General features: G+C 42.5%; 1 protein-coding gene across 4 annotated transcripts in view; it reads right to left on the minus strand.

Moving 5' to 3' along the window:
* The window catches only part of cacna2d2a (calcium channel, voltage-dependent, alpha 2/delta subunit 2a), a 146,526-nt gene extending 132,909 nt beyond the window's left edge, over positions 1 to 13,617 (minus strand). For 2 of the 4 annotated variants that reach the window (XM_027278860.1, XM_027278859.1), the window contains exons 1-2: positions 13,524 to 13,616; positions 8,396 to 8,477 (exon numbers count right to left, since the gene is read on the minus strand). In XM_027278860.1, the coding sequence (XP_027134661.1) occupies positions 8,396 to 8,477; positions 13,524 to 13,591 (150 nt within the window). In that variant the 5' untranslated portion in view covers positions 13,592 to 13,616. Of the gene's footprint in view, positions 1 to 8,395; positions 8,478 to 12,741; positions 13,202 to 13,523 lie in introns of those variants that run through there. The other 2 variants (XM_027278858.1, XM_019262935.2) reach the window with 2 other exon arrangements.
* Positions 13,618 to 15,447: the final 1,830 nt, after the last annotated feature.

A 15,447-nucleotide genomic window follows, 5' to 3' on the forward strand; every position in this document is an offset into this window, starting at 1 on the left:
GATGGATTTCGGAGGGAGGGGGAGCTTCTCTTACAGTGAAAGAGAGTGAGAGAGAGAAGGCAGACGCCACTATGATCTGCAGAATTAAAAAGATGTAGGTAGCACTTCTGAGGACCCCTCTCAGATGGCAATAAAGAGTCCTCACTGCCTACATGATCAAAAATTAAAATGCTTTTCTAGGACTTCCACAGTAGTTTGACGTTTAAGAACCACCCACTGCTGAGGCAAGCCAATTAAAGTTATTCAGAACTGTGACCAATCAATCACAGGCTGGTGCAGGTGGAGGAGGACGAGAAGAAGAGGAGGACAAAACCTCTGAGACTTCATCGCACACCCAACCTCTTTCAGTTGCACACACAAACAGCCATGAAAAACAAATACGTTTGGCTCACAATGGAAAATAAACGTCACACCTACCAGTTCACACATAGAGAAGCACTCCCTCTGCAGTGCAATGAATAAAGCACTTCACACCTGGAATTTTCTAGGGCATCACGCCACTCTACATTACCACTGCAACCCACTCAGGGAACTGTACCCAGTTTTTTTTCTCTCTCTCTGTCAAGCACAGATAGTACCAAAGACAGGTAATGCCCTCTCTGAAACATCAAACAGAAGACGGCTGAAAATTACACAAGCATGCGCACACACTCTGCAAATAATAGTGTAGAGAGACAGAGACAAGGAGAAAAGATTTGCAGCGTAGGCAAAATAAAGCATCTTCCTTTGACAGGGCTGCAGCTTTAGCAGACCTCTAATCCTATTTTGACACATAATGCTATATTGTCTTCCTTTAAACAAGTGCAAGGCCTTCTTTTCTCTCCAAAAAGCCACTGGTAGCATGAATACATCCGCTTTTTGTCTTCCTTGAATTTATCAAGCGACAATTAGTTACACAAATATAGTCCTCCGATGCACCACAGTGAACGTCAGTGAGATTCAGACCATCTCTGTTTGTTCTGTGTTCCGACACTTATGGCGTTGTGTTACCCCAGTGGGCCTTTACATCTCCATGCCGGTAATTCACTGCACTGGAATCAACAAGCACACACACAGCAATGTACAGCAATTTGTTTTAAATGTGTCCAGAGAAGACGTAAAACCCTACACAAGCAGCATGCACCGTGTAGCACTGTGTTTTAAAGCCTGCATTATTGATTTCATTCAGCTGGCTGTACTCTGAAACGGAGCCGTTAAAACCTGAAGAAGGTAAACAAAAGAAAGAAAACACTTTTGTTTCGAGGCAGAGATATCTAGGAACTGACAAATGTGCTGGCAGTTTTAAAAATAGACAAGCTAGATAACTAATGTTTGGGGGGTTCATTTAAATTCATACATACATATATTATAATATAAGCAGTTTATTTTCAGTTCAGATTCAAATTAAAGTCCATGTAAGTTAGAATAAATGTGTTTTGAGTTTGTCAGACCAAAGAAGAAAGTGTTATTAACCGCCCAGCCAAATTTGAATGATTAAAAATATCAACAAGTTTATGAAATTAGGTGTCAACATCGGGTTAAAATGATTTTCAGCTCCAGGACTGTGGGGGTGTGTCTGCTGAATGTGCTGAAGCCACGCCCACTCATGGGAGCAGTCAAACTGCCATTTTGAAGCGACTAAAATAAGTTCCAAAAATGACCTGACTAACCTTGAAACACTCTAAGCAAGATTAATTAATCTCTATCTCTCTGCTAGGGGTGCAGGGGTTTGCTCAGGGTGGCCTCAACGCATCATCGAGCCACCATTTAAGGACCGCCCAAAAAATCCCGGACTGAAAACTAGTGGAAAAACTGTTTTAACCTCTAACTCCACATTTCAGTAATATCATTCAAAGTCTTTTCAAATGTTTTTAGCAACTATTTTCCAACATATTTACTCCATCATATGTATTTTGAAAGAAATCTCTTTAAATCCGGAGGTTTTTCAGTCCAGCAAAAAACTTTTTCTACATGTTATGTTTAAAATATAAAACAAACAAACAGAATATGAACCCAGAGACAGGGCACTGACACTATATAATCTGTCACATTTTGTTGCAAAGCTGTTTCAAGTAATTCCTCCTTACACCAACCCAGGGATATCTGCATGCAGGGCTGCACTCTGCAGATATATGTATTTTCATTTATATAAACACCGCCAACCAGTGCCAAGCCATCAAGCTGGGGAGCCGAGGAATCCTTGTAACCTTCCCCAGTGTCAGAAAACCAATAAAAAGGGAGAAAAATGAATACACTGTGTTTGTGTTTGCCCTTCTGTTCTCCTGTCAGCCCATGGGAGTCTAAGGTTGGGAGTAATGGTGCTGACCGGCTCTCACACTGCTTAACGTTCAGCTTGCTACTAGTTTTATGTGCCTCTAATGTCCACAGTTATTTTGCTGTGTGTTTGATTTTGTTTTTGTTTGGGGTAAATACACAGGAAATACCAGCATTGGCACACAAACAGGAAATATATGGGTGACACAAGGGTTCCAAACTAAATAAAAAGTGGTTTGCTAACAGACCATGTCTAAGCTTTCATGACCCTAATGACCGCCCCTCTCCTGGGAATGGGCAAATCGGATCTGTGAATAGGAATGCAGCCAGGTTTAAATATTGGACAGCACATCCACGAGGGCACACAAATGGATAGATAACTAGATAAACAAGGCTGCACAATTTATTTCTGATCATCATGTATCACGATTAGAGCCTGTTACTGAACCGCATGACTTGGTAATTTTCCAGAGCAGTAAAATCCTCTCTCATAACATCCAATGTTTTAGCATACATATAGCAGCATTGACAATAAAGTTGACTTGACTTGACTTACTCAAACTGCTCTGCCTGGTTTGCATTTCATTGTGTACCTGAAGCAACATGTTCCCACTTCCCAGCTCTTTGCAGGGCTGTTTTTGGTCAGGACGCCCACTTGGCACTGAGTATTGAAGACTGTCGAGTACTGAAAGCTGGCATCAAATGTCTGCTGAGATTCATGGTATTGCTTACTCATTTGTTGACAAGATAGTTCTAAATTTAAATCAAAATGTTGCCAGTTTTGGATTATTTTCATTTAAGCAATGTTCTTGTACAGATGCTAGTGCTGACGATATTTAATATTTGAGAAATGACTTCTTCTGTTAAAGCAAAAAGTTTGGGTCCTGATGAAAAAAACAAAGACACATGCATATTTTTTTATATTTTCATTAAAAAAACAAAACTATATCTATAAGTAAAGTAGAGATGAACAGTTAAACTCAGTACTATTGAGAAACTTTGGCTACCAGCTGACTAGACTGTGCAACGTGTGCTGCTGGTGTACTGTAGATGTGCTAAAATAGGAGCCATTATTTACTCATTAATTTTAAATTAAAGACCTCAATAAGAGTAATCCGAGGTGTGTATTGATGTGTGTTACACAATGACTGAAGGATACTTAAGACAAGCCGCCAGGAGAGAAAACTGGAGCCACAGAGTAAACTATCTCTCCTGCAGAAATAGCCTGTGATGTTTCACACAGCCAGATAACAAGTTGCTGTTGTGTAAGGTCCAGACCAGAAGATGGAGGGGAAGGAGGAGGGGAGGAAGGAGAGCTGCTGAGCGCTCTCTCTCCTTTAAAGGCAACTGCTCATGGTGGGAGGAGGGACCTTCAACTCTTCCCGTAAAATGTCTACAGGCGTAAGGAGCTATTAAATCAAGAAACAAAGTGGCAGTGATCAGCCCTCACATCATCCTCCACTGATGGATCAGCACGATGCGAGAGAGAGGAGAGCGGAGAGAGAGAGAGAGAGAGAGAGAGAGAGAGAGAGGTGAAGCTGACATCAGCTTTAGGAAGGGTGGACGGGGGTTGTGGAGTAAAAGCAGGGGTGATGTCTACTATAGCGCTGGGCATTTGAGACAGATTATTGGAAATTTCTGTAGTCAGCGATAGTGAGTAAATCCACCAGTGCACTTTATAGAGATATCTGTTTGTTGGGGCCGGCTGTCTTGGCCTTGAGCAACCTTCTTTTTCTAGGAAGCAGGAGGGAGGTACGAGAGACATTTGGAATTTTGTTCATCCTGCATTGAACATCTCCCTCAAGTCATAAAAACATGCCTGTCCACATCAAATCGAACCAGAAGCTTCAGCAACGTTAACGACGAAGAAGACTTTCCACACACACACACAAACACAGTACATGTACACGCATACTGGAAGCACTAGAGGCAAGACGGTGTGTGTTCAACGGAGATAAACCTGCAGTCAGCATGCGGTCAGCGGGCCTACTGATGTGGTGTTGACCACACAGCACGAAGAGACAGAAAATGAAGAGCAAAAGTGAAGCAAAAAAACATACTTGGCCAAGTCTAAAATTCAAGCTCTGAAACCTGGATGAATACACACCCATTAAATTGCACTCTGTCTTCTCCTCCCTGCGTCCACACGTGGGTATATTGATCTGGACATGCGTCGTTCTCAAGTTTCCAGTAATCAAGAGCAGCAAACAGCAAGAAGAGAGGGCGTGGAGCGGGGAAGACAGATCCTCGCAGTGCACAGTTGTAAAGTGCCAGCCTGAACCGATGGGTTCGGGAGCAGTCATGTGTCCCAGGCTAAATTATTCATGCTGATTAGACTCTTCTTATTGAAATGAATTTGAGAGAGTTCAACATATGTTGCACTGCATCGCCGTTTAAGAGGCTTGCTAAATTGAAGCTGTGGAAATTGCAGTGACTTTATTTGCATGTGTGTGTGTGTGTGTGTGGAGTAGGCAGTGGAGGAAAGTACATTTATAAAAGTATAGTACATGTTTGAGGTTCTTGAGGTATTTCTTCTACACTTCATCCACTACATTTCAGTAGGAAATATTTCACATTAGACATAATCTTTTGTTAAATATTAAACCCAACCTCTGTGGCTTATGTCTTCTTACGAAAAAACAGGGACTAATTGGGGCTCCTCGTCATGTTTCAGATGACTAAGAGATTTTAGTTTCTCCACAAAATGAGATTTCCTCTTTAAACCTCCTAGATAGTTTCATTTAAAATAAAAAATAAAAAGCTCAAGGCCCAAAGAGCCAAAAAAATGTCATGTCATCATCTCATGACCATTCAGATTCAGCTAGACCCCTTGACTGGGAACCATTGGACTAACTATCAAACTGCATATACAGTAGATAAGTGGTTACAACTACAAAATGCTACTTACATATGAATTCATCAGTATTAACAATAAACAATATCATATGTAATAACTTATCAGTCACTGCTGCAGCATCTGGTAGTTTTACTTTTGGTACTTAAAGTATTTCCAGATCATTTTGCTACTTTAACTACTTAAATACTTCTTCCGTCATGGGTATATGAGCAAATGCAGTGAACATGTGTGTCCACCTGATGTCTAAGAACTGTATATAATAATATTATCTGTCTGATAAACCATCAAATCACTGTAATGACAGTACGTGGGTGGAGGCGCGCTGCTCATGTGCTCCTATTAAAACTGCTCTGAATAAGCCTGAGGATATGGAAACAATGCCAGTGTCCACCGCCGCCTCTCATCGCTGCGTACTGTAACCCATCAAACACAGCAGCACACGGGATAATGAGGATATGGTCTATAAACAGCATCCGTCTGCTCACATTTAAATTTATCAATTCTCTTCCTACCCCTCTATCATTTCATCCATCTTAAGTAGTTTGACTCTAAATATACACACAAAACTGCCTGAACATCCATCTCAATTGTCAAGCCATTCTTTATCCTTTCTCTCTCTCTAACCCCCTCCTCCCTCCTCCTCCTCTGCTCTGCTCTAAAAGCCTCCCACTCTCCTTGTCTATCCACACTCCACAGTCTTCCATTCGAAACTTCGAACTCCCCCAATACATCACTCACCCTCTATCTTCCTTTCATTCCCTCGGGGGAACAACAACATCCTGACCAAACCTGGGCAGAATATATTAAAACTGTGATTTGAAACACTTAAATGACTTGAGTTTTATTTATTTTCTGAGACACTTTGAATGAAAGCTCAAACTAAAACATATCTAAATATTGTATATCACTGTGTTGTTTCTTAAGTGGTCCAATTCAAAACACATTCTGCTGCTCTGTCTTGGTCTTTCTCTCTTTCATTCACTACCTTACTTCAGAAAAACAGAGAGGAACTGAACAGACCACATTATATTCAACGTACTTCCTCTCTTTCCATGTAAGACAAACTCAAAAATAATTTGCACATACTTTTTTTTTTTTGTCTGTGAGAATAAACTGCGCATGAAGAGGAAGGGGACGCAGAGGGAGGCAATCTTGTTACCAGCCGGCATAGCCCTGGGAAGATTTCTATCAGACACACGTATAGAGAGAGGCATCCATTTAGAAAATGGCTTTTCTAGGCATGCTGGGCCATTTAGCACACCCTGTGACGACTCCTGTTTGGGGCCGTGATAAATGTTCTTTCACACCCGCTCTGCGCGCACAGCCAGTCCACAGCACACACATGCACACACGGGCCATGTGGGCATCCTACACAAGACATAACGGGGAAAGGATGTAATATTTTTAGAGAGATCTGCTTCATTGAGTTTGGCCTACAGAGAAAACTTCAGCCAAGTGTTGTCTAAATTAGTTTACATCGACAGAACAGCCCGCTGAACACTGAACGTCATGTCAACGTCACATCTCAGCTGTAGGTCTCATTAAGCTCAGGATTATTCAGCCGTGAACATCAAAGTTTTACAAACAGCAGTAAGAGAGACCACAATAATACATCAGTAACTTTATTTTTCAAGCAAAAATATCAATTGCTCCACAGTTCCAGCTACTCTCTTTTTCTTATGCGATAGTAAACTCTTTATTTAACTCTTAATCTTTTTGTGTTGGACTGTTGGTTGGACAAATCAAGCAGTGCTTTGCAGCCATGCACATTAGGCTTCAGGAAATTTGTCACGAGGACACTTTCTAGACCAAAGGATGAATCAGTTTATCAAGAAAATAGTCAGCAGATGGAAAAAAAAAAGGAATCAGTTGCAGCCCTCAAACATGAAAATAATCACTACCAACCTCCACCTATCTCTGCATGTACAAGGAGTTGTATCATATATTCAGTCAAAAGTACGAGAAGCAGATGAAAAGGCGGATGTGTACAGGCTGACATGGCTGTGACTTTTCTTCTAGTTTATTTAAGTTTCAGGTAAGTTTGGCTCTTTCAGAAAATCATTTGGTTTTGCACTGTTTTTCAGTTCGTGAAAATGATGGCATTTTTGATAAAACTGCTCAGGTATAAACAGATAGCAGCCGAATGCGTTCACCTTGAAAACCATATGTAGCATTATTTTAAAAGTCTAGTGCCATTTAGAAATCTGCACAGTGGGAATACTTGGAAAAAAAATACTTGCACAAACGGCAGAAGGCAAATATTTTGACAGTCTCTCTTTTATTTATCTTACACCGGATGACTGCTAAAAATCAACCTCTCTCTATCATGCAGTCTGAGTGTCTGCCTGACATCCACTAATGGTCATTAACCTTTAAAACAGCGTGATCCCTGTCAACTCACTTCCTCCTTGCTGGGATCCATCAATGTCGCCACCATACTAACAGTCATCACACTAACCACTGTTACTACTGCTAGCATTAAAGCCGCCACAGGCAGCGCACCGGCTGGATGAATCACACTCACCCATACAGCAATAATGAAGCATTTATCTCAGGGTGCATTACAAACCCTGGAAGCACGGTGAACATGCGCATATGGCAGAAATATGATGAAACAGTGTCAATCACACTCTGCTAAACCATCTGCTCTACCACAAGACAGACACGTGTTACACACAGCCGCATGCAAGGACGCAGACACAAACAACCAACACTGTGTCCCGCTAAATGTGCCCATATTAAGGTGCCATTTGGTGTTTTGACTTTAAAACAAGCAAAAACATTTTGTTAAATTTGTTGCTTTTTTTCCAGCATATCTTTACTTTAATGGTCCAGTGTTTAAGAATTGTTATGTTTTGTTACCTTCAGATGAAACTTTTATATCTATAGGCACCACAGGTCCTCTTCCATGGTGTCCACCATGTTTCTATAGTAGCCCAGGATGGACAAACTAAACCTGGCTTTAGATAAAAGCCTTATCTAAAGCCAGTGGAACAGGAGGGTGAGGGGGTGGGTTGCAATCCGTAAATACATCGCTAGATGCCACTAAATCATACACACTTATCCTTTAAAACACTGATTTCACAAAGGTCAGTCCAGAAGTATCAGGAGTGAGATTTGACTCAAAGAACACAATAAGAAAACAAAGAAAAAAGGTACATTTATCTCAGATGCTCATACAAACAAGTTGCCTCACACCCAGACAAACCTCGCCCCACGAAATCTCACCGATTAATAATGCAGTAAAATGTAATGCGTCACATTGCAAGGGTGACGTCAACTTACCGATCTCATCTGCTGAGTTCCAGTGACGTGCTGCAGAACCTTTTCCAGCTCCTTCTCAATGCGTCCAGCCCAGTGAATCATTCTGGAGAAATAAAATTAGACATTTTCAATCTCCATAACTCGACATTATCACACAACATGTCATTACACAAGCATTCATTTCTCTGTCACTGCATGTGACTGTTTCTGAGACCGTGACAGAGAGAGTCTCTCCCCCAATCGTTGTGGATCTTGGTTGTTGTAGTCAACCTGCCAAATTCTCCCCCCTATCTACGCCTATCTAGAAGTATCTCTGTCCTCACTCTCCTAATGTCTGGGTTAGTCATCATCACCTTCTCCCTCCCATCACATCTTGCATATATCTGGTGGGCCCTGGCAGGACTGGCAGTGAATGTGCCCGTTTTTGGCTCGGCTAGGATCAGCGGCTCTGCAATAAAACTGCTCAGGTCTGACAGAAATGCACCCTAAGCAGGAGCTGATCTCCCGTTAGACGGAGCCAAGTTTGGTATTAAGAGATCAAACAGCTCGAGCTCATCACTGTAGATCTCACAGCAAGCAACAAATGACTTAATGGATCAAGATTTTCAATAGATCCTTTTAAAAGCAACAGCACGGGCTAAGCTGCAAACCTGGATACACGCTGAAAAAATCCCCCAAAAATCTTTCAGTTATCAAATAAATAAATTCATGTCATGTGTGTGCGAGTCAACCGCTGACTCCGTGCCAACCTTTTCCTTTTAACAGCCTGCAGATAGCAAATCACTAGCATCAAACAGCACAACACAACAGAGTTGTTTGTCTTTTAATATGATGACGGAAACAAATGTCATCTTTAAATGTCAGATTTGCACAGAAGACAAGTGGGAAGACAGCTTTATTATATTTCACAAATCTGCCAGGCAGCGACAGCGCTCGCCATAATCACCAAGCAGGAGCCGAGGTCTCATCAGGAGGGTAGCATCAGAGTGAGCTCGCCGATGTGATTGTGCGCACTGGCTTGTGTTTTATAGGGACAAGATTAAGAGAAAGCAAGAGGGCCTCCAAAAAAGCCTTTGCAGACCAGGGACCGCTGGGGAGAGGCTGCTGACTATGAAAAGGTCACCTCGATATGAAATGAAAACAAGCTTACAGTGAGAGCAGAGCCGAGCAGGACGTGGTGATACTAACAGCGAGGGACAATACCTCTGCCCCAAGCCAGGCAGACTTCTTACGCAACTTCATTAGTCTACATTCAACACACACACACACACACACGCATACATGTATACAGCTTTGACAGAATGACATGCAGTAAGAGGATCCCATGTTATTGTAAGAACACAAATACTGTAGAGCTGGAAAATTGTGGTAATTGTGTCAAGAATCACAATGCTTTGATATTGATCATGATAATTTGGCTATCACTGCTGGGGATTTGAGTAATATTTATCTAAACTCTGGTGGTTGATATTATCTTTCACGTGGACTAAACGTCCATGCAGGTACATGTAAATCCTGTTTAGTTCAGTCAGCTCAAACTGCAACTATTCAATTATATAGTGACATAGAAGTCATATGGAAATATCTTTTTCACACGTGTAACGTAGTAATAACAGGTTGTCAACGTTGACACGAACTAAGCACTTGAGAAAACATCCATCCATCCATCAGATGTACAGCCACACCTGCGCACATTAGCCTTGTCACTCCGCCCTTCTGGTATTTTCATTTACTACATCTGTTTCATTTCTCTGAATACATCAACTACAAATAAACAGCATGCTTAAATATGCAGACTGATATCCATGATGCAGTGACATGAAACAAAAAGTCGACCGTGGAGCTGACCTGGCAACATTTAAAAGGCAACGATGCTCTTGTGATGACTTGTTGGACTAACTGTAAATCAAATGACAGTCCCAAACATGCAGAACTCTCCATTCAGTAACAAATACAGAGATATCAGGAGACGATTGTTTGGATAAATGATATGCACTACTGACGCCCAATGTTCAATTAATGCTCAGAGACCTTCTGTGATCCTGCCTTAAAAACAGAGACGTTGTCATTGTGCGCTACACATGAAAGCTGACTGATGATCTCTGCCTCTTTGTAATCTCATATAGTAATAAAACTATTTGGCACCTGTGTTTTCCAGCGTATTCTCCTCGTATTACAATTTATGCTATGCGAAACATTATGGAAAAGCAGAAAATGAGTTTGGATGGATGACCTGTATGTCAGCCGCACACACCATCACCCCGTGTGTATTCTGCTGCAACGGATGTCGTCACTCCTAGTGCAACGCTGAAATATCTTTTAGGGCAAAAGGTGGACTATTTTCATATGTGTCGAAATAACAAAATTTGGGGGAAATTGCTCCGAGTTCCATACAGAGGTAAGTGATTATATTTTACATTCCTAGAGAAGATTGAACATCCGTCCATTTAGATACCAGTTATCGAAACAGGCTTCCTCCACATAATTTAGAAATCTGGAAATAATTTCACCTCCTTCCTCTATCCACAATCCCCTGCCAACACACGCACACACACACAGACACACACAGTACTACACACATAAAACCAGTGTAATACAATAACTACATAACATAACACACACAAGCTCCACCCTTGTATGTGTGTGTGTGTGTGTGTGTGTGTGTGTGTGTGTGTGTGTCAGGGCTATACCCTGGCAGGCAAGCTTTAAAAATAAAAACAAGTCATGAGATTAACACTGTAATAAAAAACGAAAAACTGCAATTCAGTCCAAAAAAAATAATTTAAGTGAAACAGTAAAAGTGTGCTGGAAGTTTCTAGACAAAGCATTTCATCATAAACTGAAAATGGAGTGAATGAAACAGATATTTAAATGCAGTAAATATAATTTAATAATCAATATAAATTTGTTTGCAAAACCACCCAAATGTGAGAAATAAATCATCCACGTGACTTTTCTTTATGGTGCTTAAGTGATCAAATCAACCTTGCAGCTAATTGTCCTTGTGAGTCAATCAAACAGTAATACAAGTGATTTCCATTCTGAAAGTCACCTTGGCCATCAGGAACAACAAAGCCCCAGAGATTTCACAGCGATGGACGCATCAGGGAGCATTTAGATTCTTGTCATTTGTGTGAACCTGACTGACTAATCGTCACTACGGGCTACACATCATGTTCACATCGGATCATCACGTCATCACGTAGTGAGCAACTGTTGCACTCCGGACTGATCCGAACATATCAAACAAACAAAAATCTGATTTGTTCTCTAATTATCATCATCATCATTTTTTTTTTGAATAGCGGCACAGAGCTGCTTGATTGCTGCATGTGCACACATCATGTTTCAGTCCGCCTCCGGGTGTCATTCAAGGTGAAACTACTGTGCTGTTCCCATTTTAGAGGATTTATATTCAGATATTGTCGCAAATCAACGTCCCAACAGGTGTCCAACATTAGTTTCCACAACACAGCTGGGTGCTCGGCTACTTTTTGCGCCTGCGGTCACTTGGATAAATAAATAAAGTAACACTCTGATAGTGGCCTTAAGTGCGTCTCTATCTACATCTCTACTATAAATATCTCTCAAACAGTTTGTGAGCACTGCAAAACAAATGTCAGATAATTATCTGCGGGCTTGGTTGCGTAATTTATCCACGAACTGCGTGTGCGCAAATAGTTTGGGGAGTTTGAGTGAGAAAGCTTTTAAGAGCTGGCGCTCCTGCGGCATTAACTAATTGGTTTAATCTCCGCATCAAACACATCCAGTTAAAAACAACACCAGTGCATCCTGCAGTGAGATGAGACGTGGTAATGTTTAGTATCCAGTGGAGGACTTTTTAAGACTAGCCTCTCTGTACCTCAACCTATCCATCACGCGTAAATAGGACAGTCTTCTCCCCATGCAGCAGTGACAGCAAAACAACACAGCGACTGTTATTATGATGTTATTTTTATCCCGATGGATGTTCTAATAAATTATGGCTCGGCTGGCTTATTCGCCCAGTGGCACCTGTGCATGCTCCCCCTTGTAGCCCGTTTCCATGTTGACGATGACAAATTGAATAAGGCTTTTGGGTATTAAACGCCGCTGCCCCACAACAACGAAAACAACAATATGGGTTTTTGTGAGTGTGGGATTCATAACGCAGCATCACAGACGGAAACTGCGTCTGTGTTTGAACATCAGGGACAGCAGCAGCAGCAGCAGCAGCCCCTCTTTCGCGCACCTAAAGGTAAACGGCGCTGCATGTGCAGGCTTGTCTGGCCGGGGCCACCTGTCCTCGTTCCGCGCTCCACTCTCCACAAAGCGGTTTAACCTCCTCCTCAAAAAAAAACAAAAAAAAAACGGTGCAGGGTACTTACGTGTAGTGCTGTGGGAAGAGGTGGGTCCCGTCTGTCGGCGTGGAGACGCATATGATAAGTACAGTTTGGATTGTGAAGAGGCAGAAAATACCGTACGACTGCGCGCAGAACGCCATTTTCCATTAAATATTCAAGAAACTGGGATAAATAAGAGAAGGACCGGAAGGACAGTCTCTCGCTGCTTGAGCTAAGAATAACCGAGCTCCCAGAGAAAAAAAGTGTGGTGGTGGTGGGAGGTGATGGTTGGCGGAGGCTTCTGGACACTTGAGCCGGCAGTGAAATCTCAATCAGAGGCGCACAGAGGATTGGCAGTTGAAGACACGGGAGATCAAGATCAGGAAGATGCTCTGCCGCTGCTGCTGATGTGCCTGGCTGCCTATTTGCGCACTCGCTTGTCCTCCCTCCCTCTCCGCCGCCGCGCACATTTGCTCCTTTTCTCTACCACTCTCTCCAATGTAACAACCATACACAGTCAAGCTGGCCACGACGACACTGTTGCGTTCCCATCTTTAGTTTCAAAATAAAACAAGACATAAATCAAATGTAACTGTTGAGAGGAGTGATGCTGCATGAAGTGATCAAGAGGTATTTATCATACTTTAAGAAAATATAACACACAAGGTGACTAAAACATGTGAAATATGTCCACTTTGGCGCACAGGCTTGGCACCAACATCTGCGCATTAGCTTTAAGTGTCTTTTATAGGTGCATGGCTTTATTTTGAAGGTCCAGACGCCGGCCTTCCTGCGTTTAATCAGTCTATCCGTGACACTTGACTCACCCGTTGGCACAAGCGGTCCTTCCTCTGTTCAAACAGCCTATTCTTGGGCGACAGACGGGGGCGCGCATCAGGCCACCTCCTCTTCCTCCACCACTGTCCTCCTCAAACTATAAGCACAAATCAAGGCTTTATTTTTGGCAATTAGAGGCATGACTCTAGAGGGGCGGATTGTAATAACTGGAGTGTAAACATTCAGCAAATCACCTTGGGGCTGCTCTCCAACTACATTTGTTCTACTTATTAGTGCATCTGGTCCAGAGGATGAACATTTAAAATGAATGCAGGGAGAATTAATAACCTCATTTTTGGACATGCCTAGCTATTGTTTCATGCTGTCATCAGCTATTGAGGTAAAAGTGTTTGAAATGTAACTTTACATACAAAAGGGGCAGGGTATGTCTTCTTGTGTCTCACAACTGGGACCCTTTGAATAATCATAAGCTTGTTAACAAGGAGCAAGTTTTCCTCCGGACGTGAGTCAGATTCATTTTAACCGTAAACAAGAAGGAGACATGCACTGAAACCTCAGAGTAAACCTAATCCGGCATGAAGTTACCCCTCCCCAGAGAAGTGACTATCTCCCTCTATGAGCTGTGTGTGTGTGTGTGTGTGTGTGTGTGTGTGTGTGTGTGTGTGTGTGTGTGTGTGTGTGTGTGTGTGTGTGTGTGTGTGTGTGCATGTGTGCATGTGTGTGCACCTGTACCTGTCTTATTACCCTTTTTTCTGCAATGCTGTTTGTTCTCTGATCTTCCCATTTCATCTGGAGGGCACAGTTAGGTGTGACACATTTGCACCCAAACAAACATTTTTCAGGTTCATCCATGCGACAGAGAACACACAATAAAGACGTATAGCTATAATGTGTTCCAGGTGCGTTTCTGAGCCTAATACTCACTCTTTTGGAAAACACAGAATAGGGGTAAAGGTGTGTAACGCTTTAGGGTTTTCCTAGTTGTCTTCCAGTTACAAACACACGTTCTGGACACTCTGTCCGCTCGGCCATTCTTAAGTCTCCTTAGCTTATTTGCCGTCTACGTGGAGAGGCAGCCGGTCTTGTGGCTGCGTTGTCCTTGGCTCAGTCAGTCAGCAGGGGACACGCAGGTGCTCTGCTACAGAAAGCCACGCAGCAGTCGGCGGGGGTTGCTGCACAGCATTTTTGTCTCCTCACTGACAGGGAAGACGGGGCTGTTTTGGTAGAAAGGACACACTGCGGGGCACAGACCTCAGCAGGGAGTAAAGAGGGGGGGGGGCCCACCTGATGGCGGGGAGATGAAGAGCTACAGCAGCGGTCCCCCCTGCTCATGTGCATAGATGTCACGGATCATTCAGTCAGAACAAATATCTAGGCTTGTTCCTCAGGAAGTGAGGGGGAAAGAAAATCTGCTTTCATTCCCTAAAGCGACTAATTTCTGAGACACATTGAGCAAGCGACTCCCTCTCATCCAGCCCTCCAAACAAATCTGTGTCAGAGAAGCAGGACAGTCGTGTTTTGATTTATTATTATTTCCTATGCAGAGAAAAAAATATCCCTAATTGATGGCGGCTCTCACACATTAATTAACTGTACCACATTTCCCATCATGACATTAATGACAACAACAAACAGATACTAGTAGACTGATGTAGGCTTGGCTGACTCACACTGAACATTTTTGCTGACTCACAGCCGCCCCTTGTTTCATCTTTCCATTCAAACATACATTAGGCAAACTTATCTCAATTTACCTGGCTCTTTCAGGCCAGGCAGAAAGAAAAATGAATGCAAATTAAATTTTTGAGTTAATGCACAAATGTGTAGTTTTCTCTAACAGAACGAGCTGTCCAGACCAGAGAGGGGGCTTTTTATCTGCGCAAACAAAACATCAGGCGGTTGAGACGTCTCTCTGGATGGATAGGATGCCTCCGGGTGCTCTGCAATTGCCAG

The sequence above is a fragment of the Larimichthys crocea genome, chromosome VI, assembly GCF_000972845.2.
Source record: "Larimichthys crocea isolate SSNF chromosome VI, L_crocea_2.0, whole genome shotgun sequence".
Taxonomy (NCBI): Eukaryota; Metazoa; Chordata; class Actinopteri; family Sciaenidae; genus Larimichthys; species Larimichthys crocea.